This window comes from Emydura macquarii, unplaced genomic scaffold (genome assembly GCF_026122565.2).
Source record: "Emydura macquarii macquarii isolate MOO-44397 ecotype Brisbane River unplaced genomic scaffold, CSIRO-AGI_Emac_v2 contig_67, whole genome shotgun sequence".
Taxonomy (NCBI): domain Eukaryota; kingdom Metazoa; phylum Chordata; order Testudines; family Chelidae; genus Emydura; species Emydura macquarii.
The window spans coordinates 2,050,821-2,071,100 of NW_027130204.1; the positions used below are offsets into that span (position 1 = coordinate 2,050,821).

At 47.8% G+C, this 20,280-nt stretch overlaps 1 protein-coding gene across 33 annotated transcripts in view; it reads left to right on the plus strand.

Moving 5' to 3' along the window:
• The first annotated feature begins 10,187 nt into the window (after window positions 1-10,187).
• CAMK2G (calcium/calmodulin dependent protein kinase II gamma) overlaps window positions 10,188-20,280 on the plus strand; it is a 162,762-nt gene continuing 152,669 nt past the window's right edge. For 9 of the 33 annotated variants that reach the window (XR_010917904.1, XR_010917932.1, XM_067537480.1 and 6 more), the window contains exons 1-2: window positions 10,188-10,926; window positions 12,791-12,885. Coding sequence is in view for 31 of the 33 variants with exons in the window: in XM_067537480.1 (XP_067393581.1) it covers window positions 10,862-10,926; window positions 12,791-12,885 (160 nt within the window). In the remaining 2 variants the exon portion in view is untranslated. The remainder of the gene's footprint in view (window positions 10,927-12,790; window positions 12,886-20,280) is intronic. The other 24 variants (XM_067537560.1, XM_067537605.1, XM_067537597.1 and 21 more) reach the window with 8 other exon arrangements.

Consider the following 20,280-nt stretch of genomic DNA (forward strand, 5'->3'; position numbering starts at 1 on the left):
GTTCTTTAAAAAAAAAAAAAAAAAAAAAAAAAAAAAAAATCTTAACTCAATTGTGATTTAAAATCCCCTCGTGGGGTATGGAATTGGAAATGAATGCAATTAATATTTATTAATGTCTGTTTATATATCTGCACAGCTGTCCATCACCTTGATCGATAAGTTCTTCAGCTGTCAGATAGAGTGCAACGCTCACAACACGTCTTCCATTCTTCTCATGTTCTGGCCTTCCTTCTGGATGTGTGGCCATGCCTTTTCACAGCAAAGTCTTTCCATTTCTTTGGAGGTCGGCCGAGTGGTCATTTCAATTCCCGTGGGTACTGCTTGATGACAGCTGCAGTCCATCAATTGTCAGTGAGCCGAGCTATATGCCCGGCCCATCACATTTTATGTATCTGCTTTCAACACAACATCCTGCACTCTGCTCTGCAGTCTGAGCACTTCATTGGGGATTCGGTCGCAGATTGAAATTCCCAGAATTCTTCTTTCCATCGCCCTCTCCATAACCGATAGTAGTTGCTCCTCTCTCTTTGTCAGCGCCCATGTTTCGCTGCCATACAACATTGCCAGAAGTACTGTTGAGTTGAAGAGATTGGTGTATGTTGCCTTATTGATTTTTCCTTGGAGGACATCCTTGATAGAATTAAATGCGCATCAACCAGCTTTCTTTCTTCACGAGTGTTCGCCTTCCTGATCATGGCGCATATTCATTTCTTGGCCCAAGTAGATGTACTGTTCAACTTCTTCTATTTGTTCTCCCTTGATTGTTATTTGGGCTTTTGGCGGGGCATCAGATTGCATACATTTCATTTTGGAGCAGTTCATTTTTAATCCAACTTGGCTGCTTTTCATGTTGAGTTCTTGCAGCATTTTCTGTAGTTTGGTAGTGTTTTTGGCAATCAACACAAAATCATCTGCAAATCTGAGATAATTTAACTGCTCTCCATTGATGTTGATTCCACCCTTCCAGTTCATCCACCTTGTTACCATTTTGAAGCAGGCTGTGAAGAGTTTTGGTGAAACCGTGTCTCCTTGCTTCACACCTTTTCTGATTGGGATGTGGAGGGGAGTGTCAAACAGAGTAATTTGATGTAATTTGTGTCGATGCCCTGCTTTGCGAGCGCTCTCAGCACTGCATTGATCTCAACACTGTCAAACGCTTTTTCATTGTTGACAAAGGCAATGCATAAAGGGGATTTGTATTCCCTTGAGCACTCCAGTAGCTGGTGTATAGTGAAGATATTGTCCATTGTGCTGAAATTCCTTTGAAAACCTGCCTGCTGTCTTGACTGCCACTCGTCCAGACTCTGTGAGAGTTGGTTTATTATTATTTTAGTGAGTAACTTGTAGACATGTGAGAGCAGGCATCTTGGACGATAGTTCTTTAGATCTTCTCAGTTGCCCCTCTTGTGCAGCAAAATGTTATTAGACTTCTTCCAGCTAGATGGTATCTTTTGCATTTCCAAGTAGCGGCTTTAACACTGAGCAAGGATTTCCCAGAGGTCTTGGCCTTCAGCTCTTATCATTTTGGTTGTCAAATGTCTTTTCCTGGAGCTTTTCCTTCCTTCATTTGGTAAACTGCTGGTTAAACTTCACTGCTGAGGACCAGGAGTACACATTCATTGATCTGTTGAAGTGTTGGTAATGGAACATATATTTGGGATGTGAACAGTTTGGTGTAAAAATCTTTGCAGACTGCTTCCATCCCTGTTCTATCTATTACTGCTTTTCCATCCTACTTCTTCAATGCCGTTATTGTCCACCTGTACAGCATCAGTTCCTGTTTGCATTTTTGAGACTTCTGCAATCTTCAGCCATCGTTAAGGGCATTTCATTTTGGTACTTCTCAAAGTCCTCCTTTAGTCTTCTTCTTATCAGCTTATAGAGAAGGGAATTTTCAAGTTTGTCACCATCATTTTGCTTCATATTCCTCTGCTTCTCTAGCAAGTTCCTCATTTGCTCCGAGATTCTTTCCTTCACTCTTTCTGGTCTTTCTTTCTCGGCTGATTTCACGCATTGCCTCAGCTTATCAGCAAAATTTTTATGGTCCTCATTGCAGCTGATTATAGCATTTTATAAAACAAATTAAGATGGACACTTTGCCCTGAAGAGATTGCAAGTTAAGGCCCTGGTCCTGCAGTGGGCTCTAGGTGGGCAGATTCCTGCACGCACAGGGAGCTCCAATGACTACGTTGGGACTCGGCACAAATGCAGGCGTATGCCTGCACAGAACTCACTGCAGGATTGGGGCCCAAGGACCCTATCCTGGAAGGCTCAGTGCCCCATATCCTCAAATAGTATGTAGGTGCCTAACTCACATTAAAATCAATGGGAGTCAGGTGCAGCATACCTTGGAGGATCTGGGACAAAGTGCCATCAACAGGAGCTGAGGTCACTGAGGACCTCCCAGAAAGCATTCAGCATGGCACTGGCTTATACCATAAGTGAAGATGACAATAGGAGGAAGGGGTCAGAGATGGGTTGAGTGAGAGAGATGGAACAAGATATCTTTAAATGTGGGGTTGAATCCAGCCTGGACCCCAAAGTTACTTAACCATATTGTGACCGTTCAGTAAAGTAAAATTAAACTATTTCTCCATGGTGAGGTGTCCACATAATGAAAACCACCACATCTGGCACTAAGTGGAACCTTTTTTATCCATATCTGTTCTTCAGATGATATAGTGAGCACATGCTGTTAATCATTTACATAACAGCCAATGCTTTGGCTTAATCTTGGTACAACAAACAACATGAATCTCAAAATAGCCACTGAGCTTTCCATCATGATGGCCATTTTAAGATGAGTGTTCAGAACATTTCATGCCAGAATTTCATCACCATTGTACCCTTATCTAGCTACCATTCAATGGCAGGAGACTTCAGGGTCAGTGTCAGTCCAGAAACCCAGACCCTTTCCACTCGATTTAACATAATAGAAGTATCTGCCCGCCAATTGCCCAGCCATGGGAGGAGACAGCATGCATCTGGGAAATTCTGAGTCTGTGTCCAGTTGAGGGCAATTTTAATGCCCATACCCACTGGGCACTGTGTTATCAGATGAATCATGATTGGTGTTTGTAGATTGGTGTCTTCATTTTGGATTCCTGTGAATGGTGGGAAATGTTTCCTGCTGCTGACCTGATCAGAATTGATACCGAGCATGTTTGTAGATGATCGGCGAGAGGAAGGAGGACCGAAAGCTTGCAGTCTTTTTAGTACAATCCTCACTCTAGACTAGAGCGAGGAACTTCTGCTTGGGATGAGCACTGCTGTAGTCCAGCTGCTCTGGGTGTTTTATATAGCTCCTGTTTAAAGCTACCATGAAATAAAAATTATAATAAAGGCATCACTGTACTGTGGGATCAGTCTGTTACGGGAGTAGCCAGTGGCATTTGCAGGTTAGGATTCAGGAGGAGAGTAACTGTCTTTCCTTAGGAAGGCTGAAAGCTTGCAAGATGGTGCCAAGCAGACTCCTCCTACTGCCAGCTAATGTAGACTCTCCTGGAGCTTAGTCACCTACCCGTGGGGAAACCAGAGGTGTCTGGCTCATGTGGTGGAGGGGCTAGAACCATGGATTGATACTGGAAGGAGACTCTCACAGCTTGGCCTGTGCCAGCCATTCTTGTCCCAAGAATCCAGAACAGATTTTTTGTCTGCCCCAAATGCCCATAAAGAAATGAACCTCAGATCCCTCCATAGGTGCCGCCTGAGGTCCTGCACAGAGGATGAATTCAACGGGCTTATGGCAGCGCAGGGAGCCAAAACTCATTGTGAAGACAGTCGTTTCGTATGCCAGAATCCAAGCTTCATTTGAGAAATCCAAAGTCTCAAGTCCTTGTGGGCAAGAAAAAAAACAAACTTCTCTTCCTCTAGGAGCCCTGTGTACCAGTCCCTGTAAAAGGAGTCCTGTGAGTCAGCAGGGCAAGATGGAGAACCAGTAGCCAGTGGGCAAGCCAGCAGCCAAATGGAGACCCACCACAGCAGCCAGAGGTGGAAATGTTCTTGAGAGTAGCCGTCGGTCCCCTCCCATTTCTTCAAGCCCCTTCCATATGCTTCCAAAACGGAAGTAACTTACAGTGCTTCACAACACCATGGTATAGGCATTTAAAATGGGGGGTGCCTATCAGCCATACCTATTTTCCCTGTCCCATAACATGAGAACCAGCAAGCACTCCGGCATTAAAACAGAACGAATGTATAGTGTTATCAGGTCATATTTTGTATGAACTGTATAATTAACATATAGCATTCTATGCTATGCGATATTATTGACTTTAATATTTTGAAGAAGAATCAAAAAAGGGTTAGGCATTGACATGAGACAAAATGGCATCTGCACTGACACAAGCTAAGATCAAAATTACAAGCACTACCAATCCTCATGCTTCAGGGCATAGTCTGATTAACAGCTGGGGAAGGGACAGGAGGAAATACCCCTCCGTGATACAGTATTGCACAAATGTGCCGGTGTATTATAAGGATCTCTTGTTTGATTTCTTTTTCCCTTCATGTTTATCATCTGGAATAGGTCCCTAGTGGAGTCAAGATACTGAATTAGATGGACGGTTGATTGGTCTGTTCTAATATGGTGATTCGTCTGATTGCCTCTTTACAGCCCTCCAGAATCTAGAGAGTTTTTCATGTAAAAATTTTCAACTCATCTACTGCAAGGTTCCTCTGTTTCCTTGCTCACTTCCTTTTGTGCTTGGGGATGTATGTTTTCAACACCTGTGAGTCACTTAGATTTACCCAGCTCAAGATTTTCAGATGTGAGTAGTGATTTTGACTGCCTCACTTTTTGGGTGCCCACCTGGAAGGAACCTGATTTTTTCTGGTGGATGCTCAGCATTTTCTGAAAATCAAGTGTGGCACCTGAAACGACTAATCAATTTTGAAAATCTGTCCTCTAGATTTTTAGACTCAGTTTTGTTCTGTACACGCTACCTAGTGCCTCAGTTATCATTCCTGGTTGGGGCGGGCTAAGGGTCCTGCCCTGAGTAAGTCAGCCCTCCACGCTCTTCTTCTGCAAAGACAGAAGTAAACTCGCTACTTTTCATGCCTCAACAGAGGCCCTTAGCACTCACTTGTAAGATGGCTCAGTATTTCATATCGTCCTCTGTCTGCCGTTATTATTTGTATTATGGTGGTGCCAAGAGAGCTGACCACGAGCAGAACCTCAGTGTGCTCGGTGTTGTACAATAGGCCCTGACGCAAAGAATGTGCTTTCTAAATAGACAGAAGGCAGGAGGAGAAACAGAGACACAGAGAAGTTAGACATGATCAGATCAGGAGGCTGTAGCAGAGCATGAATAAAACCAGGGGCTGACCTCCTAAACCATTTGTATTTTAAAAACTTTTACTGGTTTTTAGATTTTTTTAAAATGTGCTGCTTATCTCTTTATTCTTTGCTCCCCTAACTTTCCCCCCATTTGTTTTTCTAACTCTCCCCATTCTCACCCTTCCCAGTTCCTTTTTCGTTATTAATGTCATCTGTTCATCTCTTACACTGCTTGGCACCACCCTGCTTGGCATCTTAGTACCTACTGCCCTTTTGGCTTGTTTAATATTACTGGAATGACTGCCGTGTGCAGCTTCCCTGACAGCTAAATATTGTTCTTTCCCATTTTCCACTGTGAGCTGGATTCCAGCCAATTTCCTTTAACTTGTTTTGTAGCCCTGCACTCTGCTGTCTTAAGGCCCAGGGCTCCTGTGTTCCTGCCCTTCCCACAGACACTCCTCAACATTCCAGACCTGACTTTAGGATCTGTGGCTACCTGGCGCCAGATCCCAAACCCATTAGAATCAATGGAAAGACTTCCGCTGATTTCAGTGGCCTTTGAATAAGGATCTAAGTACTTTACATTTTTTTTGTTTGATTGTACCTAACTCAGTTCCAGTTATTAAACCCCGATTAATCCCTGACCTGGTTGACAGTATAGTATGAGGAAGCAAACCTGTACTACCTCCTTTAGAGTTCCCATTATTGTTTTCCCAATTGGCGGGCCAAATTCTGCTCCCAGGCCTGTGTAAATCTGGAGAACTCCATTACAGGCAATAGACTTTCTCCAGATTTTATATGTGGGTAACTGAGAACAGGATATGGCCCAGTATCTGTTTGCTGAAATCCCCCATGATCACTGAACAGGCCTTTTCAAAAGCCTCCTTTATCTCTACAAATATTTTCTGGTCTCTACAACATAATTCTGTCCAGGCACCATCCAAGCTTCCCCTTTATTGCAGTGTTATCCTTTACCTCCTTGCAAGTAGACTCTGCTGTGTCAGCCAGAACACTAATATTTCTTTCTGTTGACACAATGCTCTCTTATCCATATTGCTCCCCCTCCTCCTGCTTCATTTTGTCTAGATTCTTTCTGAAAACTCTACACCCATAATTTAGTCTCCCACTCAGTACTTGGTTTAATTAAGTCTGTCATTCAATTTATACTGCATTTCTCTCTTAACCCATGCTTCAAAATCAGTAATTTTGTCTCTGCTCCAGTAGCATTGGCAATGTCTGACACACATTCAGCTTTCCATTTCACATTTGCTTCCTCCTTTTGTTGTCTCTACTCCCCGCTTCTTCTTGTAGCGTTTGTGGATAGGAAACGTCCTCCTTTGTGTTCCCCCCTCATTATTGCTTCTCATCTAATGTTGTGGGATCAGCACAGTGCTCAGTCACCAAGTCCCTGTTTATTAACTATATGAACCTGATACAAAGACTGAACTTGAGACATTTTCCTCTTCCCTTGCTTAAAGACGAGATCACTGATTGTGATCCCTGGGGTCTGGTACCCTTCTCTCCTCTCCAAAATCCTCACTCATTACAGAAGGTTTGCTGTTTTCTAGACTAGCACGTTCTTTGCTGTCCAGATTTGTCCCTTTTCTTTATTGAGTGGTTGCTGTCTATAGGGTTTTTCATCTCTGGGTGTTGCCTGGAAAGTGAAGCTCAGCCTGGTTTCCAGTGCATGTGGTCCCAGTGTTGGTCTTAGTAACTCTAGCAGGCACTTAGCTGACCAGGAGGTGAAAAACAAGATTAGCATTTTCCTCTCACTTTCATCCCTTTTCTTGCAAACTTGTCCTTTCAATAGGTAATGTCAGAGACGGGGTTTAAAATGGACTGTAATATAGTGCTGGGTCGTGAGCTGACTGTGGATTTTCAACAGTGTGAAACAAAATCCTAGATTGGCAGTTCTCTGGGGCAGGGACTGTCTCTGTGTTTGGTGGTGCAGTGCCTAGTACAAAGGAGCGCTAATACCTCTTTGGAGTCTTAACATGCAACGGTAATAGAAATGATGGCATTCTTTAGAACGACACCATTTTCTAACCTGAAGGGAGAGCTTTCCGGCTTTTTCAAAAACATTTTCATTCTTTATATTTCTTTCCTTCTATTCCTCCCCTCCCCATCCCTCTTTGCTGTATACTTTTTGTTCTTTTTCCTCCTTTGGCTATCCTTTCCTCTCTCCCTTTTTTGTCTGTAACCTCGTCCCTCTGGATCCCCATCTCACTTTCCGTCTCTTCTCTGCTTGCTCTGTCTCCGAACACAGGCCTGACCCTCCGTTCAGTACTTATTTTGGCTGCATCTGTGACTCAGCACAACCTGGACCACTTTCATTCAGTATGGTGCTAAGAATTAGGAGTCTTTCCCCCTCTGTCTCTTTTCCCATCTCTCTACCTTTCCTTCACAGTAAGGAAAAAAGAAGCAACCAGCTTTGCCTGGATGGTGGACCCCTCTATCCTGGCATGCTGCCTGCCATGGTGGGAGCATCTCTCCCCAGATCTCATCTGCGCTGTTTGGATCTCCTGTAAACGGTGTTGGGATTGCATGCCCGGATCTGCTAACTTAACACATGGTTTGGGGTGTGGTTTTCATGCTGCTATATCCATCTGTGGTGATCTATGCTCCTTTTTTCTAAATCCTCTTTCTTCTTCCTGTAGGAGGATCCCAGGACTAACACACACAAGCCCAAATTCTCTCCTCCTGACCATTCAGGCAGTACAAAGTGGTATGATCTGGTCCTAAGTGTCCATCCTAAAACTTGCTTGGTGTAGGGGAGTTACAAAGTGGGATAAGCGACTACTATGCCAACTGCCTCCAAATATGAGGAGCAAGAGGGAACAGGCTCCAGTGTGTTTATCCTATACTAAGTCACAACGGGCATTAGGTCCCATCTAAATTAATACAACAGACCAGAGTTAGCTGACCTAAGTTAAAGCAGCCCCTGAGTCGCTCCAACAGGAGTCAAGGGCTGCATTCAGTACAGAGGCACTATGGGAATCAAGTGCTCCTTGGGGCTCACCACTTCTGCACTGAGTATGTCTGATGGATCTGGGCCATAGTGATCTTTTCCTCGATGTGCATCAGCTGGATCCCCCACCTCTACATCCAGTCTCTCACTTGTGCCCCACACTCTTATAGGGAGGGATTCCTGGGTTCTCCAGCTGGTGTTCCCAGCTTTCTGCAGCAAATCAAACTGTCTGGGAAACCAAAGTTTGTCTCTCTTACCCGCAGAAGTTGATTCAGGAAAAGATTTTACTTCACCCACTTTGTCTCTCTGAGAAACCAGTGGCAGATGAATGGGGCCATAACAGCAGCTTTCGTTCAGCACTGAAGGGCTTCCTGCTAGGCAAACTCAAGGACCGGCACCGGCGGGTAAGATAATTTGTGGGTCTTTCAATCATTCTGTCTGGTCAGCAGGTTTCCAGCTCTGAGTGTGGGCATGCTAGGAGGTGCAGTATGCTGTGGTTTCATAGTCACCTTTTGGCTGTGTTGGTTTTTTGTAACATTATTGTTGTATTGTCCTATTTTTGCTGCCTGTTTTCCAAATTTGCCTTTGCTTTATTTCTATAATTTGTGAGGTCTACACTTTGAACACTCGAACAGGCTGTATAACCCCCTAGATAGACAGACAACTGTTCACCGCTGCTATCCATTCCTGCCGCTTTGCTGAATGATGGAAGATGGCTTCCTTGCTAGTCCTTTCCCATACAATAACACCACCTAGCACTTCTTTAGTGGTTTTGATCTTCAAATCAGTTTAATACAAACCCTTGATACTGCTAAGGTCAGTGGCTCTCCCTGTGTCTGTAATATGCTCTTTTTCTGACTGCCTGGAGAGGTCAAAGAACACTGGCCCTCTTCAGCTAAGCCAGCCACTAAGCACAATTTCCAAACTAGACTTGGTTTGTCAAAAAATCAGAGTATTTTATTGGCAATCCTTCAGTGAGAGAATCATTAAACAGGAGAGGTGAAAATAAATTTGCCTATAAAGTCACTAGGGAAAGCATCTCCTGAACGGTGCTAACTGCAGAGACAAAATGGGGTCTGGTTTACTTTCCTGCAGAGTGCAAGCTGGCCCTTTAGTGGGTCCAAGTCACATGTACCCGTGCGTGTGTATATTTGTACATGCAGGGTAAGTTTCCATCAGTTTAAAGGCATTTCATGTGTTACTATTCTGCCATTTCACCAGATGGTTATTTTCCTCAGTGATTTCTGCATGTAGCCAACAAGACAAAGCACGTCTGGCAAATGTTTTTCCCCCTCTCTCAAGTGTGTGTCTATGAACACTGGGCTGTCAGCTCAGGCTGTACCCATTTTCCAGTTCACGCCAGCACCACCACTTTCTCTTATGGGGCCTGCAGCCAGGAGGGTGAAGGGGTGCAGTTCTCCTTTTAGGTGCACATGGGGAAGGGGCGAGGCCTTCAGTCCTTTGCCTCCGTCCCAGCCAGGGCATGAAGGGGTTTGGGGTTATATCCTCACTTCACGGGGGATGTGTCAGGCTGCAGTTAACACCCTCCCTCTCTGTGTAAACGCAGGGTTATTAGGAAGCTGTAGTTTTCTCCCTCTTTAACATCCCCTTCCTCTTCCCCCGATTGGCCCGTACAGTTAGAGAAGGAAGGGACAGACAGACAGACTGCAGTTCCCCTCCTCCCCTCTGCGTATGGGGTGGGGGGGTTGCCCTGTCGGGCCGCGTTCCTTCCCCTTCCCTTGGTGCCAACAGGGTTAAACCCCCCTAGCCCCGATACGGGCGGAGGCTCAACCTGCTGTTCACCCCATGGCACGCTCCCGGGCGGGCGAGGCGGCGAGGTCGGCCCTGCTCCCCCTCCCCCCCGCTCTTTGCAGGGACCGGGACCGGCGGTAGTTGTACGCCTGGGGCAGCCCCCGCCAGCCCCGCCCAGGTTGCGGGGGGCCTCGGGGCTGCAGTTTGCTCCCCCCGCCCTGCCGGCGGCTCCCTCAGCAGGTGCCTACGTCCCGCGCCCGGTACCCCCGAGCAGGCTCCCTGCATTGCCAGGCAGAGTCTCGCCGCGCTCGGGTGCGCCTGGCTGGTAGGCGGGGGACTCCCGCCGCCCCCTTCCTCCGCTGCCTGCCAGGGCGCCCAGCCCCAGCAACAGCCTCTGGGCCCCCGGTACTCCGGCTCAGTCTGTCAGTGCGGGGCGGGGCTGGGCCGTAGTAGTCCTAGTTCGTGCCCCCGCCCGTGCATTGCAAACAGGCAGGGGAGGGGTCCAGCTGCAGCCCCCTTGCCCGGCTCAGCCCGGCCCCGCCCCGGCCGCTTCCCCCGAACGCCAGGGCGCGGCCCCACCCCGGGGGCGGTGCAGGCGGGGGGCGGTGCAGGAGGCAGGCAGGCAGGCAGGGAGGGCGGGTGCCTCCCAGTAAGATCTCGCGGTGCTGGCGGGGCTCAGCCTCCTTCTCCTCCTGCGTCCTGCCCCGGACTCTGTCCCTGGCGAGCGGTGACTGTGCAGGGCGGTGCGGGAAGCAGCAGCCAGCCGCCCCAGGAGCCCGCCCCGGGGACAGCGACAGCGCGACCCGGCCGCAGCCCGCGCCTCGCTCAGCCCCATGCCCCGGCGGCGCTGAGCCCAGCCCAGCATGGCCACCACCGCCCCGTGCACCCGCTTCACTGACGACTACCAGCTCTACGAGGAGCTCGGCAAGTACGGGCACCCCAGCTGCGCCGCGCCGCCGGCCCTCACCCCCGCGTTGCGTCCCCTTCCCGGCCACGGGCACTCGCCGCGCTGCATCCCTCCCCGTGCCGGCCCCGGGGACCCCCCCCCCACTGCGTTCCCCCTACGCTGTCCCGCTCCACCTTCCTGCGCCGGACTGAGTGCCCCTGCGCTCCTGGATTCCTCCCGGGGCTGGGACCCCCCCCCCCCCGCCGCCCCTGCTCTGGGATCGGGATTCGGGAGGGTCTGCTGTGCCCTAGGGCCTCCCGCGACTCCCTGGGTGCTGCTGCCCCTGTCCCCCAAACAAGCCACCCTTGGCATAGCCATTGCTGCTCTGACCCGGGACACTCACTGCAGCTGTCCCTGTTCTGGCTCCTGCCTCCTCCTCAGTCTCTCTCCACTTCCCCAGCCCTGCTGAAGGACCAGGTTCTGCTATTGTATATGGGCTCTCCCCCCTACCCCCCAAATAAAATCATCCCTGCGTTCGGATCAGGCGCTGCTGCACCCTAGGAGCCCCCCTCCCGCCCCTCACATAGTCCCGCAGTGGGATCCTGTGGGGACACGAAGGTGATGCAGCAGTATACAGGATGGGATCATGGGGTGTTGGTGCATCCCTGAGTACTACTGCATCTTTCCCTGCACCAATCTCTGGGTGCTGCTGCATCTCTTTGCCCCATCCCAGCTCAGCTTCCTAGGCTGCTCCTGCAGCCCTGTGTCTCAGCACCAAGCTCTGGCCCAAGGAACGGTGCTTTGCTTGCAGTGTTTCTCCTTGGTTGATGTGGAGAGAGTTGGGGGGTGGGAGCAAAAGCTGAGGGGTCAGGACTCTGCAGTGTAGGGAGGGGCCCAGCTGCCTAGGGTCAGATTAAGTTTTCCAGGGGGTTGCTGTGTATTTTCTGTTCTGATTTGTTTCTAGTTCCAATATTCAGACCTTTCTGGGGACTGGGGAGATCTAATTCCCCACTTAAAGGCTCGGATGCTTCCCTTTCAACTTTCCCTTTGTCACCCTGCTGACCTCCATGAGCTTTTCCCCCATGAAGCCAGTTCTCTTGTCTCTTTCCCCACAATTTCATTTTCTTGACACTACTTTCCACATTTTCCCTCTTCACAGGGCTGTCTTTCCTTACACCCTTTTTTCTTATGCCATCTCCTTTTTCTTCTAGGCATCCTTCCCTTTCTGTCCTGCCACTCCGTGCCCTTCTCCCCATGGCCCTTTGCAGTAGTTATAATAATAATTAATTCCTATTTGTAAAATGTTAACTTACAAACAACTAGCCTCCCAGCCCTGCCCCCCGCAATGCTGTGAAAAGGTATGTATCCCTAGTTCACAGGTAGGGAAACCAGTATAGCAGAGTTAGTGCGGTGATTCAGTGGCTTCGCTGGAACTAGAGCGTAGGAGAACTGATTTCTAGTTGTCTTCTCTAGCCGGTAGACCGTCACCTTTAGGGAAATGGACTGCTTGCCAATGTTTCCAACCTTCTGGGTTGCTTTTCTTTCACTCTTCAGCCCCTATATGTTATGTCTCTACACTCTTCTCCCCTCCCCTCCATGTAGGGTGACCAGCTGTCCTGATTTTTAGGGGACAGTCCCAATATTTAGAGGCTTTTTCTTATAGAGGTGCCTATTACCCCCCTACCCCACATCTGGATTTTTCACACTTGCTATCTGGTCACCCTGCTTCCATGGTGCACTGTTTTTGCTTTTCTGCTTAAGGCCCCTAGGAGGCCTCAGCCAGGCACTTGGGTATACGCTGTTCCTTTCTATTATTTGCTGACTTGACACGTCTATGTTGGGGGTGGAAATTGTTCCTGTTGCATTTTTATTTTCAGTTTCACAGCCCCCGCTTTGTTTCTTCTAGGGGAGCCTTTTCTGTGGTCCGCCGATGTGTGAAGAAAAGTGCATCCCAGGAATATGCTGCAAAAATCATCAACACCAAAAAGCTGTCAGCCAGAGGTGAGTGTCCAAATCTGTCCTTCCTCGCATTGCCCTCCTTTGTGAACCGGAGAAACATGTTTGGAATTTTGGTTGCAACAAGATCATAGGCTTTGTACATGGCTTTCTTGGTTTTATTCGTGCAGTGTGAAGTAATAAATAGTGCTGCAAATGGAAACCTGAAGGAGTGTTGCAAGGATCCCAACTTCTGAGAGTACTTCCTGTCATCTTTTCATCTTTTTGAGGGCCTACTACTGGGAGCTGAGCTAGAGATGTGTTTACAGAGTATAAGTGTGTACGTGTTGCCCATAACGGGGCTATTTTATGGGAGTTACAATTTACCAGCATTACTAGAGGTCCGGAGGGGTATAGTCTTGTGAGATAAACAGTCTTTCTTGTTTCAGGCTGTAGTCAGAGATGGTGTATTCCTCTTGTAGCTAATCCTCCACCAAATACGCTCATATCTGAGCTGGATGGAAGGGATCTCTGTATCTTCTGAAAGAAATGAATGAAATTTCTGTTCTCCTCTGCCATCTATCTCCCAAAAACCTCTCTTCAAAACCTGTGTGTCAGCTGAGCTCAGAGTAGTGGGGCAGAAAGGAAAAGAGAATGTCATCCTGAACTTATTTGCTAAACTTTTCCTGTAATTTGCTCTGGTTCATTTCACCAGGAAGGCTATGTATGCATGAATTGGGAGGTGGCTTTCACTGTAGAGGGACCTGGGCAGGAGCTGAAATCGATGAAAGAGACTGGAGAACCTGAATTGGATTGCAGCAGGAGGAACTATAAAGAGAGATGTAACTGGCTCAGATCCCAGAGGGAATGAATGTGGAAGAGGAGGCTAAGGGGGAACTTAATGCCCTTAGGCCATTCATTCAGTTTTGACAAAAGTGACAAATACTATGTCCCTGATGAGCTAGATTATCAGACAGAGGAGGCTGAGAACCAGATAGTATATTGACCAAAGTGTAGTTCATGTGGCAGCTAATGACAGACATAAAGGGAGAATCAGTGGAATTAAGGATGACTTTAGAACCCTGGAAAGAGTGCTGCAGACTGAGGTCAACGTAGGTGATGTTTTATTTTTCTAGTAGCTAGTGCGAGTAAAGTCGAGTGGCTGGCCTGTAGCGTCAATGAAGCTGTGGGTGGTTTAGAAGAAGGCTGTGGATTCATGAAACATCGGCGTCTCTCCTGTACAGTCTCCAGTGACGCACATAAGATCCCAGTCTCTTGGGTTCAAAACTGGCAGAGCTAGTTAAGCTAGCTTTATAGGAATAGGAAAGGGGCAATTGGGGAGCTTTTGCTTAATGAAAGAGAATATGATGTAGTGGGCATAACTGAAACCTAGTATTTCAGAGAACCATTCTGTCAGCGTTAGTGGGTACAATCCTTTTTTTGTATGAAGGACACGGTGGTAATATAAATGAACAAAACAAACAAGAAACAATTTTCCCATTAACCAAGTGGCAGTGAAAATATCTGGTAAGGAAGCAAGAAATGACTAAGCTATGGGGTCAGAGGAAAATGAGAACAAAAAATTCCTAAACCAGTTGCCGTGAAGTCAAAAATCGCCAGATAACATGTTCATGGAGGATTTCAAGTAGTCGGACAGCTGTTGAGTTACAAATACAAAACCTGTGGACCATCATCACTTCTCTAAGTAAAGCACAAATTTATGAGCCAAGAAGTAGGGAATCCAGCTAAATGAAAAATCCTCCTTGAACTACTTCATACCATTAGGGAGTCACCAATTGATTGAAAACGTAAGTGAAGTAGGACACGTCTATGAGCTATGTTAATTCAAGGTATTGATGAATGGGTTTATAGAACACAGCTGTCCAAAAGTATCTAATCTGAAGAGAGCAAATGTGGGAGGAATTAAGAAACTAAGTGATTCCAGTGAAAGAGAGAAATATTGGGAGGAGGAAGAAATGGTTATCTTGAGGCCCCACTGAAATATCAGAGGGCTCCAAGGAACTTGTATTAGAAATGAAGTGGAGAAAGACTCCAGCAGAATAGATAGGGCCCGATAAGGCAGCAAAGAATTAATGTTAGTCAGAACAGTTGGTGGGAATGGGGGCTCGGATACTGTGGTGCTGGGCACTAGGCAAGAACCTAGATGGATAAACACTGTAAAGGCTCTTCAGAGTAGAAATGCTGGAGTGGCTATAGGGCTGTTAGCCAGTGGTAAGGGAGGCACAATCAACACCTGTAAAATGGTGGAGCTGGTGAGCAGTTTTAAAAAGCTGTCTGTTCTGGCAGCAGATGGTGACACAAATTCTGCAATAGCATGGGTTTACCTTGCCTGCCCTTTCCCCTTCTCATGCTAGCTGTTGCCTCACTGGGAGCATGCGCTTCTGGCTTCTACACAGAGTGTGATATCCCCCCATTGCCCCACTCCCAGTACCCTCCTAAGACTTATGTGAAGCATTGGCTTAGTCCTGCACAACACTTCAATTAAAAAAAACTAGAGTGATATACAATTAACATGGCACAGGTTAAATGGATTAAAAACTGGATAACTGATGGGTTTCAAAATGTAATTGTGAATGAGGAATCCTCATTGAGTGGGTGTGTTTCTAGTGGGGTCTCATAGGGATCTGTTTTTGGCCCCATGCTATTTAACATTTTTGATCAATGATGTGCAAGAAAACACACAATCATCACTGATAAAGTTTGCAGGCAACACAAAGATTAGAAGAGTGGTAAATAATGAAGAGGACAGGTCACATACAGAGCGATCTGGATCCCTTGATAAGCTGGGTGCAAGCAAACAATGTTCGTTTTAATATGCGTAAAAGCAAACGTATACCTCTAGGACCAAAGAATGTCCGCCATGTGTACAGGCTGGGGGACTCAACCGTGGGAAGCAGTGACTCTGACAAAGATTTGGGGGTCATGGTGAACAATCAGCTGAGCATGAGCTCCCAGTGCGATGCTGTGGCCAAAAGAGCAAATGTGATCCTGCGATGCATAAATGGGGGAATCTCGAGTAGGAGCAGAGAGGTTATTGTACCTCTCTATTTAGCACTGGTGTGACTGCTGCTGGAATGCTGTGGCTAGTTCTGGTACCCACAATTCCAGGACATTGATCAGTTGGAGAGAGTTCAGAGAAGAGCCACAAGAACGATTAAAGGATTGGAAAACCTCGATAGTGACAGACACAAGGAGCTCAGGCTATGTAGCTTAACAAAGAGCAGGTTAATGGGAGACTTGATCACAGTCTAGAAGTACCTACACGGGGAACAAACCTTTGATAGTGGGCTTTTCCATCTAGCAGAGAGAAGTCGAACATGATCCAGCCTGGAAATAAGGTACACATTTTTAACAGTGAGGGTAATTCACCACTGGAACATTGACAATGTTTAAATCCAGACTGGATTTGTTTCTAAAAGCTCTGCTCTAGGAATTATTGTGGGCAGTTCTCTGGCCTGTGTTACATAGGGGGTCAGACTAGGTGATTCCAATGGTCTCTTCTGGCTTGGAACCTATGAATCTGCTTAGCTCCTGCCTTCCACACAGGTCAGTCCAAACCTCCTGACCTGCCTCCTGCACTGGAGGAGGTTCCCCTTGTCTTGGCTGCTGCTCCTGAGAGGTCTCACATGCAGGGGAAACCACTGCCTCCCCCCACCCTGCCCAGCCCCATAGCATTGCTAAATTGAATGTTTAAAACCTGCTCCTGGCAGGATTTGAACCTGTGTTTGCCCAGGGTAGTTATTACAGCTTCAACCATTGGTGCCCCACCACTAGCGACAAATATAGCTCATGGTCCCTTCACAGGGGCTGGCCTGCTAGCGTGCTTTTCCCTGGGTTCAGGGCCCAAGGCTTACTAACAGCAAGAAGCTCCGCCCTGCTTCCATGTTACTTCTGTGGAAAGAGTTTCTTCAAAAGGAATCTTCATCAAGAAGAGCAAAGCAGTGGGGTGTCGCTGGCTCGGAAGCGATGAAGATCGTTATGTGTAGCTGAAAAACAGGGAAAAGGATGCTTTAGGAAAAATTAAATCTAATGTACGAGAGAAATCGGTAAATCCTAAGGCCTCTGTTAATGAGCTTAATAAACTGCATACCAACATTTACTTCTTTTTAAAGTCACGAGCTGAAGAGGAACCGGGGCTAGAAGAACACATGGCACTTGTACAGTGTTTCCCACCTTAAAAGCATAGAAAGCAAACACTGTACAGATTTTTTTTAAAAGGGCAGTTCTGGCAATCGCAGTCACATCAATCCTTTATAAAGTAATGGGAGAAATATAAAGGGACAGATCCGTGCACACCTCAACACAAACCTGAACAAACTTCCTGGCATTATAAAGAATAAACATCGTCAGACAAATCTGATCTAAATACAGGGGCTGAGGATGCATTAGACATCATAGCTGGACTTCATTAAGCTACTTGGTGTTTGTGTTAGGGAAGAGTCTTAAGGGGCAGGCCCTGCTGTGCTAAGCACTGAAGAGATGCATAACAGTGTGACAGTCCCTCCCCCCAAATGGCTTGCAGCCTGAGTTCAAGACAATAGCTGATTCTGTAACAGCACTTCAGCCATCTGAAATTCATGTTGGCTTGGATGCTGTCTTTCACATGGCCTGGAAACTGGCTGAAGGGACTGAAGGGTAATGATAAAGAGCCGTGTATTGACTTGCGGGGATGGGTGGAGGGGGCTGCCAGGATAGTGGTTAGACCTTATTTTTACTTCAGATCTATAGAATGGCCTGGAAGGGGGAGGTAGATAACAGTGAATCAGGAGGGAGGGAATTGCTTAAAGTGATCCAATGAGTCTAGCTAGCAGTAATAGCTTCCAAGGAAAGAACCAAGGAAAATGTTGTCTGACTATTGAAGGGAGGAGGAGACTGGAGATTATTGTGTAAGGAATCAGTCTCCTCAGGACAATGATGAAAACTCTGTCAGTAGCTTCTTTTCAGAGTAGTCTGCACAAATTCTTCCAGAATGAATTGTAGGAAACAGTCCTGCCCTGGAACTGGGTGTGCAGGGCTCTCTGCTGTGATTCTTTCATCCTGGGCCAGTCGATACTCTGAAGTGCCATGGAGGTACTTGGGCCAGTTCACATACAGTGGTGGGAGAGGACTTTCCCCAAGGACAAAACGAAAAGAACACATTTCTTTTAGGCCTAGTCTTTGTTTCTGAACCTGCCCCTGTAATCGGGTAAATGTCTACTTTGAGATGCAAGGTGGCACCTGATTTGGAACACCGGCACTGCTTACTCCTGACGGGGGTTGGTGCTGCAGCTGAGCCTGGGGTTTACCTCCAGGAGGGTGGCCCTTCTTGTTGGGGTCAAAGCAGCAGAGGCTCTGCAACTCCTGTTAAGGCGCCCTTCGCCTTATCCTACTGTGTCCTACAGTCACACCTGTGCACTCACTCCTGCCCTTGGGAGCAGGAGATGGTGCTCGCCCTGTCTTGGGGAGGAACTTCTCTGCTGCACCTAGGTTTAGTCTGCCTCATTTGTTGCTCCCAGGTGCGCCAAGGAGGCAATCTGGCTGTTGTGCCTCTCGGGCAGGGGTTTTCTGAGTACTGGGGAATTGCTCTCCCTGGTCCACGCGTGGCTCTGAAAAGCTCGGCACCCTAGGTTTCAGTATTGTCTCCCGTGGCGCAGTCACAGAAGAGGCTCAGTTCCAGGAGATCAGTGGGTGGGGATTTAGGGTGTATTCTAGCAGATTGCAGTAACATTTTCCTGTCCTCTTAAGGCTAGACAGGGTACCAGGTGAGTGCAGAGTGTGCGCCTGCTGACCTGCAGTCGAGTGTGGACTACTCTAACCCTCAGTCTGGCAATCCCGAGAGCAGCCCACGCTCCTCTGTGGCGACAGCACACCCAGCCAAGTTGGATGCAGGCAGCAGTGGTGCACTGCAGCCCAGTGCGTAGGCTTGTCATTAAGGTGAAGAGAGCCCAGAACGCTACTCACGGGAACCTGAAGCACAAATTCCTGGGTGTGTACCAGCATGTGTGTGTTTTTCCTTGCACAGACAACTCATCAGACCCTGACTGTCAGGCTGCACTTGGCCCATCTGCATGTGTTAGATAGAATCTGGGGGGCTCTGGGGTGGGAGTAAAACAGCTCTTCTGTCAGGGTGAGCTTTGGTGCTAACTTCCACCACCCCAGCTCCCTCTGCCCCTGGCTGTTTGCTGTCTGACATGCTGCATGCATTCGGAGTGTGGGAGAAATCTGCTGCTTTGAGAACTTGGGATTTTTGCTGGTCCCTGAGTGTGTGCAGGGGCAAGGAAGTGACACTGCACTGGTATCTGGGCTGCCGTTTAACCCAACATGTGCTGCTCACTTGTTGTCTGGTACAGATAATGTTCAAATGAAAGGAGCAGGAGGGTGACTTGAGGTTAATAAGGAATGGGGGGCGGGGACGGCTCTGAAAAATAATTCAAGGGCCCTTCTTTTCTGTTAAATGTATTGATTGCCACCGGCTGAACTCTTCTGCTCTGAATTTTAATCCACATGCGTGGAGCAGGAAAGCAAGATGCCTGGGGAAGGGAAGGAGGGGGTATTAATCTGCTGATGTCATAAACTGCAGGCTTGCAACTCCTGCCAGCCGCCTTTCTCTCTCCCACTCCCTCCTCCTCCCTGGTCTGTGCTCACCTCTTCATCTTGCAGTGTCACTTCTAAGAGCACAGTTTAGAAAAGGGAGTGTGTGTGTGAGAGAGAGACCCTGACCTTGGGTGGGGTGGGGGGAAGGGACTGATGGAGCTGGCATCCTCCCACCTGACGGGTTTCAGTGCAATGGCCCAGGTTATCCCAGGTTGCCGCTCAGTTTACACTGTATATTTTATAGAGGAGCTGGAGCCGGGCAGGCAGGATTTCAGCTCCCTGCTGTCTGTCCTCTCTGTGGTCACACGGGGTGTTAAATTACCGGCGTTAACAATGGGGGTGGAGAAGGGAGGAGTGGCAGGCATACAGACTGAGCAGGAGTTCCTGGTGTGGACAGAGTTGTGGCCCCTGCAGAGGCCTTGGAAGGGGGGTTGGGTTTTTTTCATTTCCTGTTTTGAAGACTGGGTTTATACATGGCCCGGAGGTGATTAGACTAATTACTGCCTGTGTCCTAGACATCCTGGGCTCTGGAGCACTAACCCTATTGGTGAGCCCTGTCTGAAATATGTCCTGATGTTCCTCAAGATGAGCAGGGGAGAGTGGGGACTTTGGAGCACGCTGTGGATTCTTGGGGCATGGCGCATTTGCGGTGCTTCTTGTATTAAAGATGCTGCACAAAATCAAGTTGCACATAGTGCTTGTGTTGAATTTGGGGGATGGGAGTATGTGGAAATTTCCCTGCTGCTGCTGCTGGGTTTAATCTCCCTCTCTGGATACTGCTAAAACCATCCCTGCCAGAGAGAACGCTTATCCCTGGATCATAGACACTTCTGAAGAGGGAATTTTTCCCCCCTCTTCTACCAAATG